Source organism: Heliangelus exortis, chromosome 1, assembly GCF_036169615.1.
Source record: "Heliangelus exortis chromosome 1, bHelExo1.hap1, whole genome shotgun sequence".
Classification (NCBI taxonomy): Eukaryota; Metazoa; Chordata; class Aves; order Apodiformes; family Trochilidae; genus Heliangelus; species Heliangelus exortis.
The window spans coordinates 20,747,672-20,764,929 of NC_092422.1; the positions used below are offsets into that span (position 1 = coordinate 20,747,672).

Genomic DNA, 17,258 nt, shown 5'->3' on the forward strand with positions numbered 1-17,258 from the left:
ATGCAATTTTAGTAGAAAATCAAATACATTTAATAGCTTTTGTCCACGATTTTAATAAAAAAAATAAGTCATAATCAAGCTGAGAACACGCTGTCTAACAGCCCACAGTACCCAGCAGGAGATGTGAGTGCTGTCGTACATTCTCCTTCGGCTGGATCAGCAAACAGCTACAAACCAGTTGCACCACAGCTGCCAAGCAAAGTCCAGGACAAGGCTCAGACTCATCCCTTTGGTTGCAGAACCAGATGCTTTCTCTCCTCAGCTGCCAAATGCTCTCACTTTAACCTCAAACACACTACCACAGCTTGGGGCCAGAGAACACGAGCCACCTCCTGTCTCAGCTAGTTACTCAGGCTGGTGCTCCGTCATCCTCCCTCCGGCTGCTGCCAGCGGTGCCACATGAAGCCACTGCTTAAGCCAGCAACATGGGGTAGAGATGGGAAAGTGGCAAATGGGAGTAATTAAGTTCTGCCTTCTAACCTGACTTCAGCTCCTAACAGCAGGCATTTTGTAACAGAAAGAGAAAAGGCTTGGCTGACCTTAGATGTAGTCATCAAACCAAATGTTTGTGTTAAGTACAGATGCTTGGAAAGAAGAGGGAGAAATGAAAATATAAAAATTTACTCTGGCTGGGACCAAAATAGACATTCATCTTCCTGTAAATTCAATTGATGCTTCATTGAATGTGTCCTCAGACAACACCAGCTATGTATTCTCCTGTTTTACAAAGAAATTACAAGCTGCCTTAAACTATCTGCCAGTGAAAATAGCAAGAGTATCCTATTTGTAGCAGGAAGTGCCTGTGTTTGCAGGGAAATCCCACTGAAGTTTGGCTATACGATGCTTCAGGTACCTCCGGAGAGCATGAATTCCTAAAATGTTTTGTCGTGAGATGAGCCTCACTGCTTTGCATCTTCAGGAGGGCTTAGAGAGGGGTTACTGCCAGGTTAATGAAAAAACACAGTGTGCACAGAGACTGATAAACAAGCTAATATCTGCCAGCACATTTCTAAGCCCTTCTTACACCTGCTTCCCCGCAGCTCCTTTCACGTCCCCGGGTGTGACTACGCGCATGTAGAGAGCCTATACAATAAATGCTAAGGGGGTGTGTGCACAAACACACGTTTTTAAACACGCTGTGATCTCGGAGCAAGGCTCCTCTGTCCCAGCCGAGCCCCGGGGGCAGCAGGGCAGGCAGGATGCTCACCCCCCACCAGGTTTTCCCCCCGTGCCTGCGTGCGTGCTCGCATGCGCACCGCCGACACGCACAGACAGACGGGGACACGCATCGCCCGCGGTGCCGGCACCCTGGGGACCCGCGTATTCCTTCGTGAAAACAGAAGCTGTCGGGTCTTCTGCAGATCTCCAGAGAAGCCCAGAGCGGGGGGAAGGAGGGGTGAGAGCGGCTCCGCTGGCGCTGGGGGTCGGGGGAAGCCCGCAGCAAGGGGAGGCTCAGCTCCCCCGCGGACCCGCCCGCTGCCCTCAGCTTCGGGAACTGAGACGCCTTTAGAAGGGCTGGGAGAAGTTTATGCAACCAGAAGTAAGTTCGGCTTTGTAAAAGCTCTGTGATGTGCGGAGCTGGCACTGGTGGGAGCCCCAGAAAAGCGGCCTGGGGGAGGGGAGTCAGCCGGCTTCTCAAGAATACATCAAGCCCTTGAGGAAGCAGAGTGTGCCATGTTTGAAGATGCAAAGATAATCACAGTGCTGGGAACCGTCTTGTGTAGTGGAGGAAGCCAAACAACAAGAGGAAAGCAGCATATGCTCCTGATTTCGCACAGGAAGCTAGCAGCACCTCCTGCCAAAGTGAGATAAGAAAACTCCCATGGCCTATTCTGGACAAGGCCATGGTTATCAACCTTAGCTTCACACTGTCCTCACTCTGCTCTGCAGCCCGCTCCCTTTCCTAATGAGTTTCAGAGCCCTCACCTCTATTAGCATCAAGCATGGCAAGCACAATAGTGTGGTATATTTATAACTATCAATGGGGAAAAGTTTCCAGGGTAAGAGTGTACTTCATGTTATCTTGATGTATTTCACTAAAATCAAACTACAAACCAGCTCCAAGCTGAGGTCTCACCTATGAAACTACTGGTGTCAGAAGTAAAGTGAAGCTTTTTGTCACACCAGTGATTTATAGCAGAGCATAGGAGCTGAGGTAAAGGATTTGTCTAATTAGTCACAGGACAGATTTGACCTTCTTGTGACAAAAAACGAAAGGCCTAGACACGGTTTTTCTCCAGACACAACCTCTTCCCCATCCTGGAGACAGTTCTGGAATTTGCAGTTTAAGTACTACAGTGATGAATACCAGCGGAAGAGCCCTGATCCCCATATCAGCTGGAAAAATTCTCACCATCTCCTGTCTTCTCATCTTTCCAGACCCTCCCTCCAAGCCCTTCCATGTGATGCCAGAGGCCATTGCAACCTTTCCCTCTCTGTAACATCCCACTCAGTTCTCCAAGCATTTCTCTTGGCAAAGCCACTGTCAGCCTCTATCACACTCTTATTTACTGAGGCAGTATTTGGAAATCGCACCAGAAGAAGAAGCAAGAGGAAAACATCTTGCCATTGATGATAAACACTTCTGAGAGTGATTAGTGGCAGGCACAATATTTTTCTCAGCATCTATCAATTTTTTAGGGCAGCAACCAATTCCTAGCAGCATCGGGGCAATGTTATTGCAAATTCAAGTTGGGCTGACTCATGTCTTTCAAGAGGCGGTGCTGATGACACACACTAACTTTAAGACAGGAACTCTGGAAATTCCTGGAATTGTAAAGAATATATAGGAACTGTTTTCCCCTTGGAGGTTATCAAAAAATCTGAATGACATGGGCCTTGCCTCTTCCGCACCTCAGCATCCAGTGCAATGTGATTGGTAGCACAGGGCTGGTGTAGCCACGTGTCCTTGGGAGCATTGAGTCAGTTTGAGACAGGAAACAGAGAGGGAAAATAGTAGCAGGGAGCATGTACATGTTGTGAAACGTGCTTTATGGGGGTGGAGGGAGAGAATGTGTGCTGCACCCCCCCACCAGCATGCTCCACTGGCTTCATCTGTAACACTGTAATGTTCTTGTCCATTAAGGAACAAGCCTTCCCATACTATGTCAGAAATAATTGGCTAGAGGTTGCAGTTCCTGCCCCACCAAATATGGTGGCAAAACTGCAGACAGCTGTGAGTTCATCCCAAGCACCTTCCCCAGTACACGTGCACAGAGTATGGGGGTAGTGGGGCTGAGAGAGAACCTTCCTTAAATGGCAGGAGCTGCAAATATTTCACATCATATATTTTAGTTTGTTTATTTATATTTTCTTAGAAGCTTAGCAAGGAATGCCAGACAAGAAGCCCTGCTAGAGTGGTGAAGGTTTCTCCCCATTTTTCAGCTCTTCACCTCTCTGCTCTCACTGTGACTGCTGTCAGCTGCTGCCCACTGCAGTGTCAACGCTTGCCCATCAACAGCAGCTGGATTATCACCACTCACAACCCCCAGGGAGCAGCAACTCTACATCACCACTCCTCAGCCTCTGCCTCCAGAGTGGGAGCATCTTGTGGACAAGGACACTGTTATCCTCTGGTGAGCTGCAGGGTGGCTGGAGGATTTTTCAGTGGCCTCCATGCATTAGTCTGTATTGGGGCCCTGGTGCACTACTCGGTTTCCAGAGTGGAGTTTGAGTTGTTTGTAGGATGCTGTGTTTTCCCAATAAGGGGGATGATTAGATGGAAAGCACAATCTCTAAGAGGGTTTCCTGGTGTCCTGAATGCCTCATCCTCCCAGTGAGCATCTTTTTAAACAAGGTATATGGCATTTATGATCTTGTGGTGTGTCACCATGGCTCTATGGAAAAAGAAAGTGTTTGACAGCTGCACATTGCCTTTCCTGCTATTATCTACATGCAACCAGATAAATGGATAGTGTTTTCCTTTCACAGTCATCCTTTCCAAATGTTATGGCTTGCCCTGCCCACTATGCTATTACAGAAAGTTGATTGATCTGAACTAACTCAAAAAAAGCAGTAAGATCAACAGCAGTCTTACCCATCCCATTTATCAACCTTTCATCAGCCCATGCTCACATTTCAACAGGAAAAAAAAGTCAGTTCTACATCTGCACACCTGAGCACTCTGCAACGCCAGCAATTCAAAACAAAAAATGCAAATGACTGAAGGTGATGGCCACAATAAACCACATTTTGCTTCCATCTTCTCTGCCAGTACTTGAGACCCATGCCCATTACAGAACATAACAGCATTTAAAAGTAATTTTTCAGGTGTCTACACATCCTGAGGTGACCTGAAATTTTATCACCTCGAGTTTCTTATCAAATAATTATACTTTGGTTTTTGACCCTCAGTTTCCTCCTTCACACTGCTTAGTATTCTTTATGGACACAAAATACCATCGCAGTTCAGCCAATCCTTCCTTCCTTCCTTCTTGTCCACCTCCTTTACTAGGCTGTAATCACTCTCAGCTCCTGTGTGCTCGCTGTGACTCAGTCTCCACTTTCTCTGCAAGCAGCATGTCCTCCACAGAGCAGCTGAATGCTGACTGGAACTACAGATTTATCACTCAAAGCATGAGCTTTCCACAGCCATCTAGAACTTCTTGATGGGAAAAAGCATTTTACTTTATCAGTCTGTATTCCTGAAAGGAAGAGATGTTTTTTGATTTGGTTGAGCAGTCAGAAACCTAGAGAAAGATCATGAAACCTCTACATGCAATGTCTACTCTTTAACTCTCTTTCTTCTATTTCCAAACAAGTTCCCTAGGTCTAAGTCCAAGATGTTGTTCAGACTCCTCCAGCATAAGTTATTTTCCATGCATAAGTCACTCCTAGCAGCTCACTTGCTGGCAGACATAACCTCACATCTATAGTCTTCCAAGATGCAGGTATCTCCAATACTTTCCTTCTCATAATGCCAAAATTCTCTTTTCTTTGCTATCCTGATGCTCTGTTCTCTTGGCTATAGAAAGAAGTCATTCTTTGCTAATATATTTACACAATCCTAGTATTCCCTGTCTTGCTGTTAAGCTGGAAGCACAACTAACACCCTTTTCATTTTCCAATGATCAGCAGAGGAGATGAAGGAGTTATTGATGCACTGAGGATGTTTTTCAAGATGGTTTGTTCTCAGCTTCACTGCAAGTAGCTTCACTGAGAGCAGCTCTGGGCTGACTGGGCAGTGAGAGGCTGGAAGTGCAGGCAGAAAGCAAGGAAGGGGCGAGAAAGAATGGAGGGAAACATTTTTAAGGAGAAAAGGGAGCTGATTAGAGGGAAAACAGGAAGAGAAAATACTGACAGATGTGGATATAAGACCAAGGATCCATCTACCCCATATCCTGTCTCAACAATGACCATAAGCAGATGGTTGGGGATGAGTAAGTGCAGGACTAACTTCAGATATTTCCTCCTAATACTCCCCCAGTCACCAATTATTATCAGCTCAAGAGCTTCCCTCTCCTGAGGCTGTTTCTGCAATGCAGTGGATTTCTCAAGACTTCATGCAAAGCTTCCAAAGCTCCAAAGTCCTCTGGAAAGGAGTTTCACAGATCTGCTAACTGCTACCTGAAGACTCGTCTCCTTTTTCTGTTCCAAATTACACTTCTTTTGTGTAAACTGGCTTCATTGAATAGCCCTGCTTCTTGAACTGGAAAAGACATACACAACATTTATGTCTTCACAAATCTGTAGATCTCTACCATGTAGCCCCCCAAGTCATCTCTCTCAGTCTGCAAAGCCTTGACCTCCCTCCTCACTGACACATTCTTCTCATTCCCTGAAATTCCTTTGATCCCTTTTGCCCAGTTTGTCTGTGTTCTTCGAGATGAAAGGATCAGAAATGCTCCTAGTATAAAACATCTGGGTAATTTATGGATTTATGTGGCATTAACATGTTCTCTATTTTGTTCTTTATTTTTTCCCTGGTAATTCCTGACACTTGCTTTTCTTTTTGAGCTGCCCACGGTTGCAATCACTTTTACAAACCCATGTATCACCACACTCAGATCTCTCTTTGCGGTAATGATGATCATCAACAGCCTTTTTACATGCACAGTTGTTTTACACTTACATTTTACATGTGAGTGTTAGACTGTTCTTCTTATGTACATTGTGCAGGTTTATCTTTAGTGAATTTCATCTGCCACTTTATCACCCAGATATCCCGATTCATACAGTTCTGCACTTCTTCTCAATCAGTCTCCATCCTTACAAATCTGAATAACTTAGTATCATCAGCAGACCCTGTCACCTTCCTGCCACCTTTTCCAGGTTATTTCTGAACATGTTGACAAGTATAGACCCCAGCACCAGGTCCTGAAAAACTTCACTGGTCACCTCCCTGCACTGCAAGGACTAGCTGTTCCCTCTTAACCTCTGTTCTCTATTTTTTGACTGAATTTTTTTTTTTTCCTGAGCATGATCTTACCTCATATGCTGTGTCTAGTCAAAGCAAAGGCTTTTTGAGAGGCGTATGTGCAAAAGAAAAAGGATGCTAATTAAAGTTTGTATATTTTTGTAAAAGGTGCACTTAATCCAGTAATAGTATTGCATTCATAATCACTCCTAAGCACACGTAGACTTTGACCTGGTGCCTTCCTTTGGCCGAGAGCCCCTGCTAGCACCGGGGCAAGTTTCTGGCTACAGGTTGGGCTGTCCCATTGGCTTGGCCACTGCTGGTGTGCTGGGCCTTACTCATGATGTCCAGTTCCCAGGTACAGCCTGTCACACACTTTACTTTGTATGGGCTGGACCACAGTGAGTGCAAGCAATAACATCCCACCATCTGTATGACCCTTACATGTTCTTCCTCAAGTTGTAGTGTCCAGTTAAAAAAATAACTTGGGCAACATAAGGCATTTTGCTTTAAAAAAATACCTATTATATTTGAAAAACTTTGATTTAAAGGGATTTGAAAATTAACAATATTGAAATTTAAAAGCTTAGGCTTCTGGTTCAGCTAAGCCCCATAATCAAACCATTTACATCTTGCAGAATAAATTCATGAGTGTTTTACAATGAGAACAGACTGGAGAAAACTGTATTTGGTGTACAGCATGTGTTTGTCAAGGTTATTTATAGATTCATATGTACCAGGTCTGATTCATATGACATTTTGAAAGTAAAACATTTTAAAATATAAAAATATGCTCAGTACTGACTGAGGACAAGGATACAGTCCTAGCAGCTGTTTTCAGGGGATAGAAGGTGTTCACAAGCAAGCACTGACTTCTGGCTCACAGTGGAAGTGTGGAATGAGGTGCTTCAGCATGTTGCTTGTTCAGGCTGAGGCAGATCAGATGTTATTTTACTTATCTCTTTCTTTTGGCTTCAAATTCTCTGCAAGTCCATGCTGCCCCAATATCTGCTAATGCCTGTTCCTCTGCATTTTTTGAAAGACATGTGAACTACACAGTGTATGATTTTTATTTATGCTAAGCTATTTCCCCAGCTGTAGCAAAACAAGGGAATAGCTAGTGTATACTTTAATGCATGCATATTAAGTACCTTTACATTAGTAGATCAGTGTAAGATTTTGTTGTAGAGTGGAAGGCACAAAAGCCACCAGTCAGATCCTCAGTCAGTGTGAATTTAGGGCTGAGGATCTGGCCATATGTCAAATTAAACAAAGGCATTTTTGAACTACCTGTTTATTAATGGCATCTGACCTACTTTTACCAGCTCTAAGGACCCAGACTTCCCTTTCCTGAAAATAGAAGGTGGCATGGGGAACAAAAACAGTCACTGTGGACAAACTAATGGGCCTCAATGTTTGCAGACATCCATAATTAAATTTAGGTGGTTCAGTACATTTCTAATTAAGTACAATTATTTGTTCATTTTACATACCTCTCTGATGTTCCAAATCTGCTTTCCCCTACATCTTAATGATTCTGCCTTTCAATCCCTTATTAATACATAAACAGTGCAGAAATGCAATTAGACTTCATGCACACATGGGCTGCCTCCTCTTCCCCTGAAGCTGCTGGGAGTCTGGCCATGCACTTTCATTATGACAGTTTCAGGCTTTCTGTAGAGGAAAGCCTCTAGCTTTTGCCTCACTGAGGTTCACAACACACTTCTCCTCCTCCCCGTGCAATGCTGGAGAGATATTTCTGTAGAAAATCTTTCAGATGATGCCACCTTCACACTGGAGACAAGCCTTGAAGGGAGGCTCCCTCCTCATCACTCCGTGCTAAAGCAGTAGTGAATCTACTGAGGACCATGGACCTACTTCTGAGCCTTACAAATGTTGTGTTTTCCTGAGATTAGCTCTTTGGCAGCAGTACCAGCACAGCACCTGGTCCCTGCTGACTGTTTCTGTCCTCAGCTTCAGGTATTCTGCCACTTTATTCCCAGTGCCACCATTCAGGTGCCTGTATCACCCGAAGAGTTCATATCCTGATGCTGTAGCTAGGGGAGCAGAGAATCAGGTACCATTTTTTAAAATGACTTTGATTTGTAGGTATCTCCACAATACCATCATGATTTTCTCTCCCTCATCCACACAGAGAGAAAAACAAACAAACAAAAAAGCAACTACAAAAAAAAACCCCAAAAAAACAACCAGCCACAGACTGAAGTGATGGTAGGGTTTTAAATTTATGATCTGATACTCAGTTTGAGGCTAAACAAAATCGATAGATAGCTCAAGGGGAAAGGGAGGCAGTAAGGTAGTGGGAAAATTAGAGTATTCAAGCTAAAATTGCACTGTTGCTTGTGTTTACAATTTCTGAAGGACTAATCAGTCAATCCTTGAGCAGAGCACGATGCTCTCTTGAACTGTCCACATGGAAATGTCCAGGGACAGAAACTGCTCCCAATGACACTGCACAACCACTGAGGAAACCAGTGCTTCCACTGAGCAGTATCAACTTCCCACATGCCTTTCTTGGCCATGTCTGCCAGACCAGTTTAAGATAAACACAAATCTGTGAAGAGATTCAGGTCAAGAACCATTAACATCAAGCACGTTCCCGGAGCGCAGACGCTTGTTCTGCAGTCTCAGAGCTGATGAATTTTAGGTGGAGCCCAGGCTGGCTGGCTCCAGAGACCCTGGGCAAGCCCTTGCCACTGCCTGCCCCTCTGCTGACAATCCAACCTGAGCAAAAACAGGATCACAAAGGACAATTGCAGGGTGGTAGGGAAGAGGCCAAGGAGGCTGATGGACTCTGTGGGACATGTGTCCCACACGCTGTCTTCTGCTGTATCCACCATGCAAACCAGAGGCTGCCTGGCCTGGGAATATGTGTTTGCTACAGAGCAGCAGAATAAGCTGCAGTTAAGCCAGCACTGAAAAAGAGGTTTCTCAGTCATTTAAGACTGATCTTTAATTTTTTAAATTGAATTTTAACTCTCAGTGTATCCTCTACTGCCTTTCACCAGCCATCTCTGAATTTACTAGCTCTACATAAGCTTTAAAAAACCTCAAACATTACTTCTTGCCTCAGACAGTTTTTCTTGACTCTGGCATGGGTAATTATTGGAGTGAAAAGAATTTTTCCACCTATCTACCTAGTTAGCTAGCTAACAAAAGGTTATTTACTATCAATAGAATTAGTTAAAGCAAAGTAATTTTACAGACAATAAAATACAAGGAATTTTCATGATGTTGATCCATTCATCTCTCCACATTCCAAAAACAGATTTGTTGAGCAATTTTACAGGTTGTTTGTTGCTTTGGTTTTGATTTTTGTTTTGTTTTGTTTTTTAATTTGCTAGTAGAAAAATCAAGCTCGCTGATGATACAAAACTGGGAGGACTGGCTGATCCCCCTATTCACCCAAAGGTTGTGCAACCATTCATCAAAATTTGGACAGACTGGAGAGCTGGGCCAAGAGGAACCTGAGGAGGTTCAACAAGAACAAGTGCAGAGTCCTGCACTTGGAAGGAATAACAAAATGCACCAGTACAGGTTAGGAAACAATCTGCTAGAGAGCAGCCCCATGGAGAAGGACCTTGGAGTCATGGTGGACAAGAAGTTATCCACGGGACAGCGATGTGTCCTTGTGGCCAAGAGACCAATGGTATCCTGGGGTGCATCAAGAAGAGTGTGTCCAGCAGATGGAGGGACGTTCTCCTCCCCCTCTACTCTGCCCTCATGAGACATCACGCAGAGCATGGCATCCCACTCTGGGGTCCTCAATTCAAGAGGGACAGAAATTTACTTGAGAGAGTACAACAGAGGACTACGAGGGTTGTTAAGGAACTGGAACACCTGCCTTATGAAGAAAGGCTGAGAGACCTGGGGCTTTTTAGTCTGGAGAGGAGAAGACTGAGAGGGGATTTAATTAATGTGTATAAATATATGAGGGTTGGGTGTCAAGAAGGAAGGGACAACCTCTTCTCCTTGTGCCCTGTGATAGGATGAGGGACAATGTATTCAAGACAGAGCACAGGAAGTTCCACCTCAACATAAGGAAGAATTTCTTAACTGTAAGGGCTACAGAGCCCTGGAACAGGCTCCCCAGAGAGGTTGTGGAGTCTCCTTCTCTGGAGACTTTCAAGACCTGTCTGGATGCATTTCTGAGTGACCTGCCCTAGTTTAGGATCTTCAGGGGGGTTGGACTTGATCTTCAGAGGTCCCTTCCTTCCAACCCCTGACATTCTGTGATGCTGTGTTTCTGTATAATTTAGCTGGCCTCCTGGTGCTGACCTGAATGATTTATGATTTAGAGATGAGAGTTATATAAATTGATAGTATCAATAACAAAGCATTATCTGCTTTTTTTTTTTTTTTTAAGCAATGGAATTATAAAACCATCTAATTATGCACTCCACATCATTCCCCAGATTGCAAAGTACTCAAGTGATGTCAAGTTAAGCATGTGTATAAATGTTGAAGCAAACAGATCTGTGCACAGCAGTGTCTTTGTAGGACCTTTTTACTCAGTGTGCCCTCTGTCCTGTGGCATGGGATTCAAAACCTCGAAGAGAATCCTACTGCTTTACACCAAGTAATGGTAACCTCTGGGGGTTTGTCAGTTTACAGCACAAAGTACATCAGTGCACAGAAACAGGCCCTACCTGTGCACAAACAGAGTAATATTTCAGCCTTGGAAACCTAAAATTGGGCAGGTAAATCCAAAGAGACACTGCAATGGCAGAATAAGATGCATTTTTTTATCTGCTGCACAAGGTACCCACATTGTAAGTCTGTTGTTTAGGCAAACCTTCCCCACACAAAGAAAAAAGCATCAGGAAATTGGTAGGATGAGAGAGTTCTGCTGTTTCTCAGGGTGAACACCTGAGCAGGCACAGACATCATCCTGAGCAAGGCAAGCCAGCTGCTGAGGCAGCCCACTCTGCTCCCTCCCTGGAGCAGGAGACAAAATAGAATTATTCCAGTATTTCTGCCTCTCTGTGATAGTTAATTGTCACCATATGATTCAGAGGGAGTCATTCTACTCCTCTTAGGCAAAGCATTAAAAATGGCATTCTCCAGCCTACTTCTTCAGTGAGCATTTAGAGGAGAAGGAAGGGGAGGGGGTTAAAGAGAATTGTCACAGAACAATTATGAAGGCAATTTGGAAGCAAGTCTGGAAACAACCTTGTACCAGAGCCAATAGCTGATTCAAAGTGTCACATTTCGCCTTTGATCACCTGCTCAAACACACTTCTAATTAGCATTTAATTGAGTCTACAGTTTAGCACATTATTAAGCACCTGCTTGTGGATATGAATTTCTATTTCTGATGACACCCTCTCCTGTGCTGTTGTGCAGATCTGTTAACAAGAGGAAATAGTTTACAATGGACGAGCACCACCCCAACTCCCAAAGAAGGACCAACCATTTTATCAGTGCCACACTGTGATTTCTATCCAAAGCATGCACAGAAACACTTGAATTAAACTACAAGATTGAACATTTGCATCCACACTTTTTCACATGGTTTATCTACTTAAAAGATGTTGTGATTTCTTTCCCTTTACACCTTGCATCTATAAACAAAAATAAATGAATAATCAGAATTTTGTGACTTGTCCTTAGGAGGTAGCATAACAGATAGAGGAAATGCAGCCCTCACCTGTCCTCCAGATAGAGGATTTCAGATTGTACCTATTCCAGCAAAAAGAGAGATTGCTAGTGCCACCTCTTGGTGAGAAGGGCATAGAAAGCCACCATTAGCATAACCCCAAAGCAAAGTATAACTGGAAAAACTGTGTGTGCTTTCAGCAAGCACTGACCACTCTCTGACAAAGCACTCACAAGCACCCTTATTTTGAAATAAGATGTTTGTCCTATATAAATTAGTGAGGTGTCTTGTCACCCTGCAGTTAAGCACCTGCTTAAATTTTTTGCTGGATTGGTACTAAAACCCAATTCTATGAAAGCACGAAAGAAATTAAGTCCTGAGTAAATTATTAACTTCATCTGAAGCAGAAAAAATGCTTGTTCTTAAACTTTTGTTAGGTTTTATGATATTATTGTTGTGCTGTGATCCCAATACCTTGTATTGAACCCTCCAATAGTAGCTTAATGCTAATGCCACTGTGGAGGTTGAGTGTTAATCACTAAGGTTGTGTCAGATTTTCATAATTCAGGAAGAACTTTGGATGAGTCAACCCACAAACTTGTAATCATAAGCAACAGTGTTCCTAAGAAAGTTTAAAAATAAAAGAGGATTAGTCAAGTCCCACATCAGCATCAAGTAAGCTTGTGTGGTGCCATTTATATTTTACCTGTTGAATTATCCTCTGGAGAATGCTGGGCACATTTGGCTGGAACAGAATCCATGAGTTAACCTCATATGAGAAAGATTTGACCTTCATAATGGATTGCAGTTGAATTTCCAAAGAAATTAATTACACAGGGGAATCAGTGTACATGGAAGGAAGCATGGAGGAAAACATAGATGTCTCATCCATGAGAAAGCCTGTGAACTTGCAAGACATTGTCTGCAAGGCTTCCCTCATAAAAATTAAGAGATTATCACCTTTGACGTTGCATGAATGGATAGTAATGAACTGTAAATAAACTTAATGAACTTAAATAAACAAAATAAAAACTCTGCCATCCATTTTCAAATAATGATGCAGAAAAAGTCGTGCCTTTGGGTTTACTAAAAATACCTTGATTAAAACTATACAAACTCTACTAAGCAATGGTCATGGCAAACTTTTTTTTTTTTTAGCAAACAAGTAAATATTTAAAAGTAATGGTGAGGAAGACATTAAATAGAAGGAAGCTGTCCTACCTTGTTTTAGAGTGGTTTTGTCTACAAGGATACCACATCCACATAATTTTAGGTGGAGGAATACCATACACAGTGCATGTCAACACTTGTTTGCTGCTCAGTAAATACAAGTTGGGATCAGGGAAGGATGACACAGCATTTTCATATATCTGGGGTTTCACTGGAAATGGAAAAATTGGAAAGCAGTTAAAACCAGCTAATTTCCAGCATATTGCGTGGTCATAAAAATACTACATTCCTGCATGGTGAGTAATAAGAAAAATCCTGAAGAGAACAAAGAAAAACAGCAGGCCTAAATCCAGTCAGATGAGTGGGTAGTAACACATTTAAGTCATCAGGGACAAGTATATAACTATGGAAGACAGAAACCTTTCTAATTAAAAGCAGTAACCATCTTCATATTCCAAGATGGGTCTGTCAGTCCACGCACAGGACTTGGATTTAGGTCCATGAAGTCAATATGAAAAGCCACAATTACCTGAACTTTGCAAGGTCACTAAAACCTAACTCAATGAAAATTTAGCATTTACATGTTCAGGAGAAGTGTGGAACCATGATGTAAACTTACCATTTACTGTAAGAGTGACTGTAAGATTCTTTGACAAGTTCCACTGTCGTATGCTCAATATTATAGTGTAGTTCCCAGCATCTTCCTCAGCAACATCCTTGATAATTAAGGAATAGTCTTTAACCATGTACCGGGCACACTTTTCAGCAGCAGGTAGCCCATCTTTTAGCCTGTTTAAAAGAATTCCAAAAATCAAAAGTTTGAAAAATGATGTTGCTTGACCTGCCCACTTCATTTAATTTCACAACATTTCTTGATCTTTGGGCAAGGATTGAATTCGTGGTCTGAGATGCTGTTTACCATAGGATTACCCCTCCCATTTAAATAAGGTTACTGGTAGTTATAGAACCCTTGGGAAAACACCATTCTATATTTTAAAACCATTAGGGATTTGACAGGGCTCTGTGGCATTTGAGTGTTGCTGAAAATTGAAAAAGCTGGTGATGGACTTTATAGGATGCCAGTTAGTGATAGGACAAGGGGGAATGGTTCCAAACTAAAGGAGGGTAGATTTTGATTAGAAGTTCTTCACCATGAGGGTGGTGAGACACTGGAACAGGTTGCCCAGAGAGGTGGTGGAAGCCCCAACCCAGGAATGTTTTAAGGCCAGGCTGGACAGGGCTCTGAGCAACCTGGTCTAGTGAGAGGTGTCCCTGCTCATGGCAGGGGGAGTTGAAACTAGATGATCCTAAAGGTCCCTTCCAACCCTAAAAATTCTATGATTCTATGGAAATTACAGCTCTGTCTGTGAAGATCCCAGTTTTCCATACTTGTGCCGCCATGTAGTCTAGAAGACAAGCATTTTGGCTGGGAGTCATTCACAGAAATAAAGGTTGCATCATCCAGCACTGGCCATTTCTTTATGACCTCAGAATACATCCTGGGACAAAGTGCCTGAGCACAGCTGTGATTTTAGGAAGAGGAAGAGTAAGCAGATTAGATAAGCACTTAAGAATCAGATATCCTGCTATCAAGTGAATGTTTTTAAAGATAACAGAAAATCAACATAGAAAATTCTAACTGCAGCTCATACACAGATTCCTAAAGGAGAACATTTTTCTTCAAAGTCTAAAATACAGCGTAAAGCACATTTTGGTAGGCTGACCAGATGTTAGCAGAAGAGTGCAACGAAGTTTCACTATGATGATGATGGACTTGATTAAAATCATTCACAGGTTTTAGTAAGTATTTACAAAAACCCCTTAGTTATTAAAGGAGCACTAAAAATTTGGTCTAAACCAAATTTTGGATTTAAGAATTTCACTGTATCTGTATGTTACAGAACCCCAGAATAACTGAGGTACTGAAGAGCCTCTAGAGATTGTCTAGTTCAACCCTTTGGTCAAAGTAAAGTCAGCAAGTTGCCCAAGACCATTTTCAGTCTGGTTTTGTTTATCTCCAAGGATGGAGACTTCACAGCCTCGCTAGGCTACTTGCTCCAATATTCTCCATTGAGAAATAAATACATTAAAATTATGTTTAAATTTATTCTTTTTGTATTTTAAAAGTGTTTGTACGTATGTGTAGTTAAAAAGCACAATGATTAAAAAAACCCAGAAATTACTGCATAAAGGGCTAACATGAGATACATTTTCACCTCTTGTTTTTAATGTGTGGTTATGAATGTAAGGGCATTGTAAAACAAAGCAAAATGTTTGGAGCAAAAGTAATTTCTGGCTGTGAGTAGCATGAACTCTCACTGTTCATGTATGTTTAGTTTGTTTTCTTAATCAGTCTTGTCACAGACCCTTTGTCAAAGTGCAATGAATTGAGTCAAAGCTACTGGTATTTAAAATTATTTAAACAAAAACCCCTTAAGATCCTGAATAGATAACATTGTTTTATATAAAAGTGCCTTGGGTTAATACGAAAAACTGTCCAAAAGATTTCTTAGCACAGTGTACATGAGCCAAAGTGAATGCTTCAATCACTAAAGTAGATCTTCAGCCTGCAGATCACTGCATAAAAAACAGCTTCCACATACAGTGCATGACTGTATGACTCAGTGCAGTCAGTTATTTGAATGAAAATCTTCTTTTCTTTCTGCTACTGCCTGAAAAGCAAGTTCAGATCTCATATCATGATCTAAGTGAAGTTGGATGCCACACTTGAGTCAAGGTTGGTAGAGATAATTAGCTGTAGAGTGCCCACTGATTTCACAGGAGACATATCTCTAATTAGAGGATCTGAGCTTGAAACTTTCCAAACCACCATTTTTGCACTTGCAAAATAGAGATAACATTCTCATAAATTACTAAAATCCAGGAAAATTCTGAAACCTCCAATAAAGCTCCGCAACTGTACTGACTCCAGTTTGTCGTGATTTCAAGGGGTCTTCTATGAATATTTTAAAAAGGGATTATTTTTCACCTAAGAAGAGGTACAGTATGCATATGTGGAAGTAACTCTTGTCCTACCATATAACCTCTGGAGAGGGAAATGCCTTCACTTTCATTGACAAACGATAAGATTTTCTTCCAGCTACAGCCTCCAGCGCAGTTTTTCTTCGACGTTTCAAATTAATGAACATTTTATCTTAAACAAAAGAAAAAGAGTGCACCTATATTACTGATGTTCAGCACAGAGAAACGTTCTACTGAAGAGAATAGGAATTAAAATAAATTAAAAAAAAAAACAAAAAACCAAAAGGCAGTAGTTTCAACACAAGAGAGAAAATAGTTCATGGTACATAGGAAGCTAAAATAGATGAGGAGATGACCCTTCCACACCTAAAGGCCAGGAATCAATGAATGTTCCAAAAGTAAACATTCTGTCTGAGGATTTAAGTCACCTTCAGAGAAACAGCAAAGGAAACTTTTGGTATCATTGTTACACAGCTGTTTCATCAAACAAACAAAACTTTATCACTTAATTGGAACAATCTCAGCATGCTGGAATTTGTTCTTTTCCAATTGCACTGCCCCTTGTTTCAAACTCTCTGGCAAGTGGATGTGTTCTACACAGTATTTGTGTCAAAACAAATACACTGGAAAATATATTTTTTCCAAAAACCCCTGCACTTGAGCAAAATTAAACATTCAAAATATGAACAGTAGTTTGCATGTCTTTTTGATAGAACATACAGGGCAATATTTGCCCACATTATGGGCTGAATAATGATGTTGGATATCTATTAAACAAGTGTACTTGCCACAAATACTGAAAATAATATGCACAAGACAAATCCGTAGTTTAATTACACAAGTGAAGTTATAAAGATACAGCCCTGATCCTGCAAACCAGACAGACACAGACTCCTTCTAATGAGTATCCTATGGATGGGGCTGTTTATGTGGACTAGAGTTTACAGGCTAGCTTCAACAGTTTCAGCCTCCCTGGCTTTAGTTTTAATCTAAAACTCAGTTTCTGACAGCTTCAGCTTTTTAATTTAAGAATACAAAAAAAATGGACATCCTGACTCATCCTGTGGTCCCGGTGACTTAGCCCAGGGCTTAAACAGATCAAATGTACTAAAATACTCTTTTAAGAATACC

At 41.9% G+C, this 17,258-nt stretch overlaps 1 protein-coding gene across 3 annotated transcripts in view; it reads right to left on the reverse strand.

Moving 5' to 3' along the window:
• FLT1 (fms related receptor tyrosine kinase 1) overlaps positions 1–17,258 on the reverse strand; it is a 111,113-nt gene that overhangs the window by 59,001 nt on the left and 34,854 nt on the right. For all 3 annotated transcript variants that reach the window (XR_011724395.1, XM_071736570.1, XM_071736583.1), the window contains exons 8-10: positions 16,182–16,299; positions 13,765–13,934; positions 13,197–13,356 (exon numbers count right to left, since the gene is read on the reverse strand). Coding sequence is in view for 2 of the 3 variants with exons in the window: in XM_071736570.1 (XP_071592671.1) it covers positions 13,197–13,356; positions 13,765–13,934; positions 16,182–16,299 (448 nt within the window). In the remaining variant the exon portion in view is untranslated. The remainder of the gene's footprint in view (positions 1–13,196; positions 13,357–13,764; positions 13,935–16,181; positions 16,300–17,258) is intronic.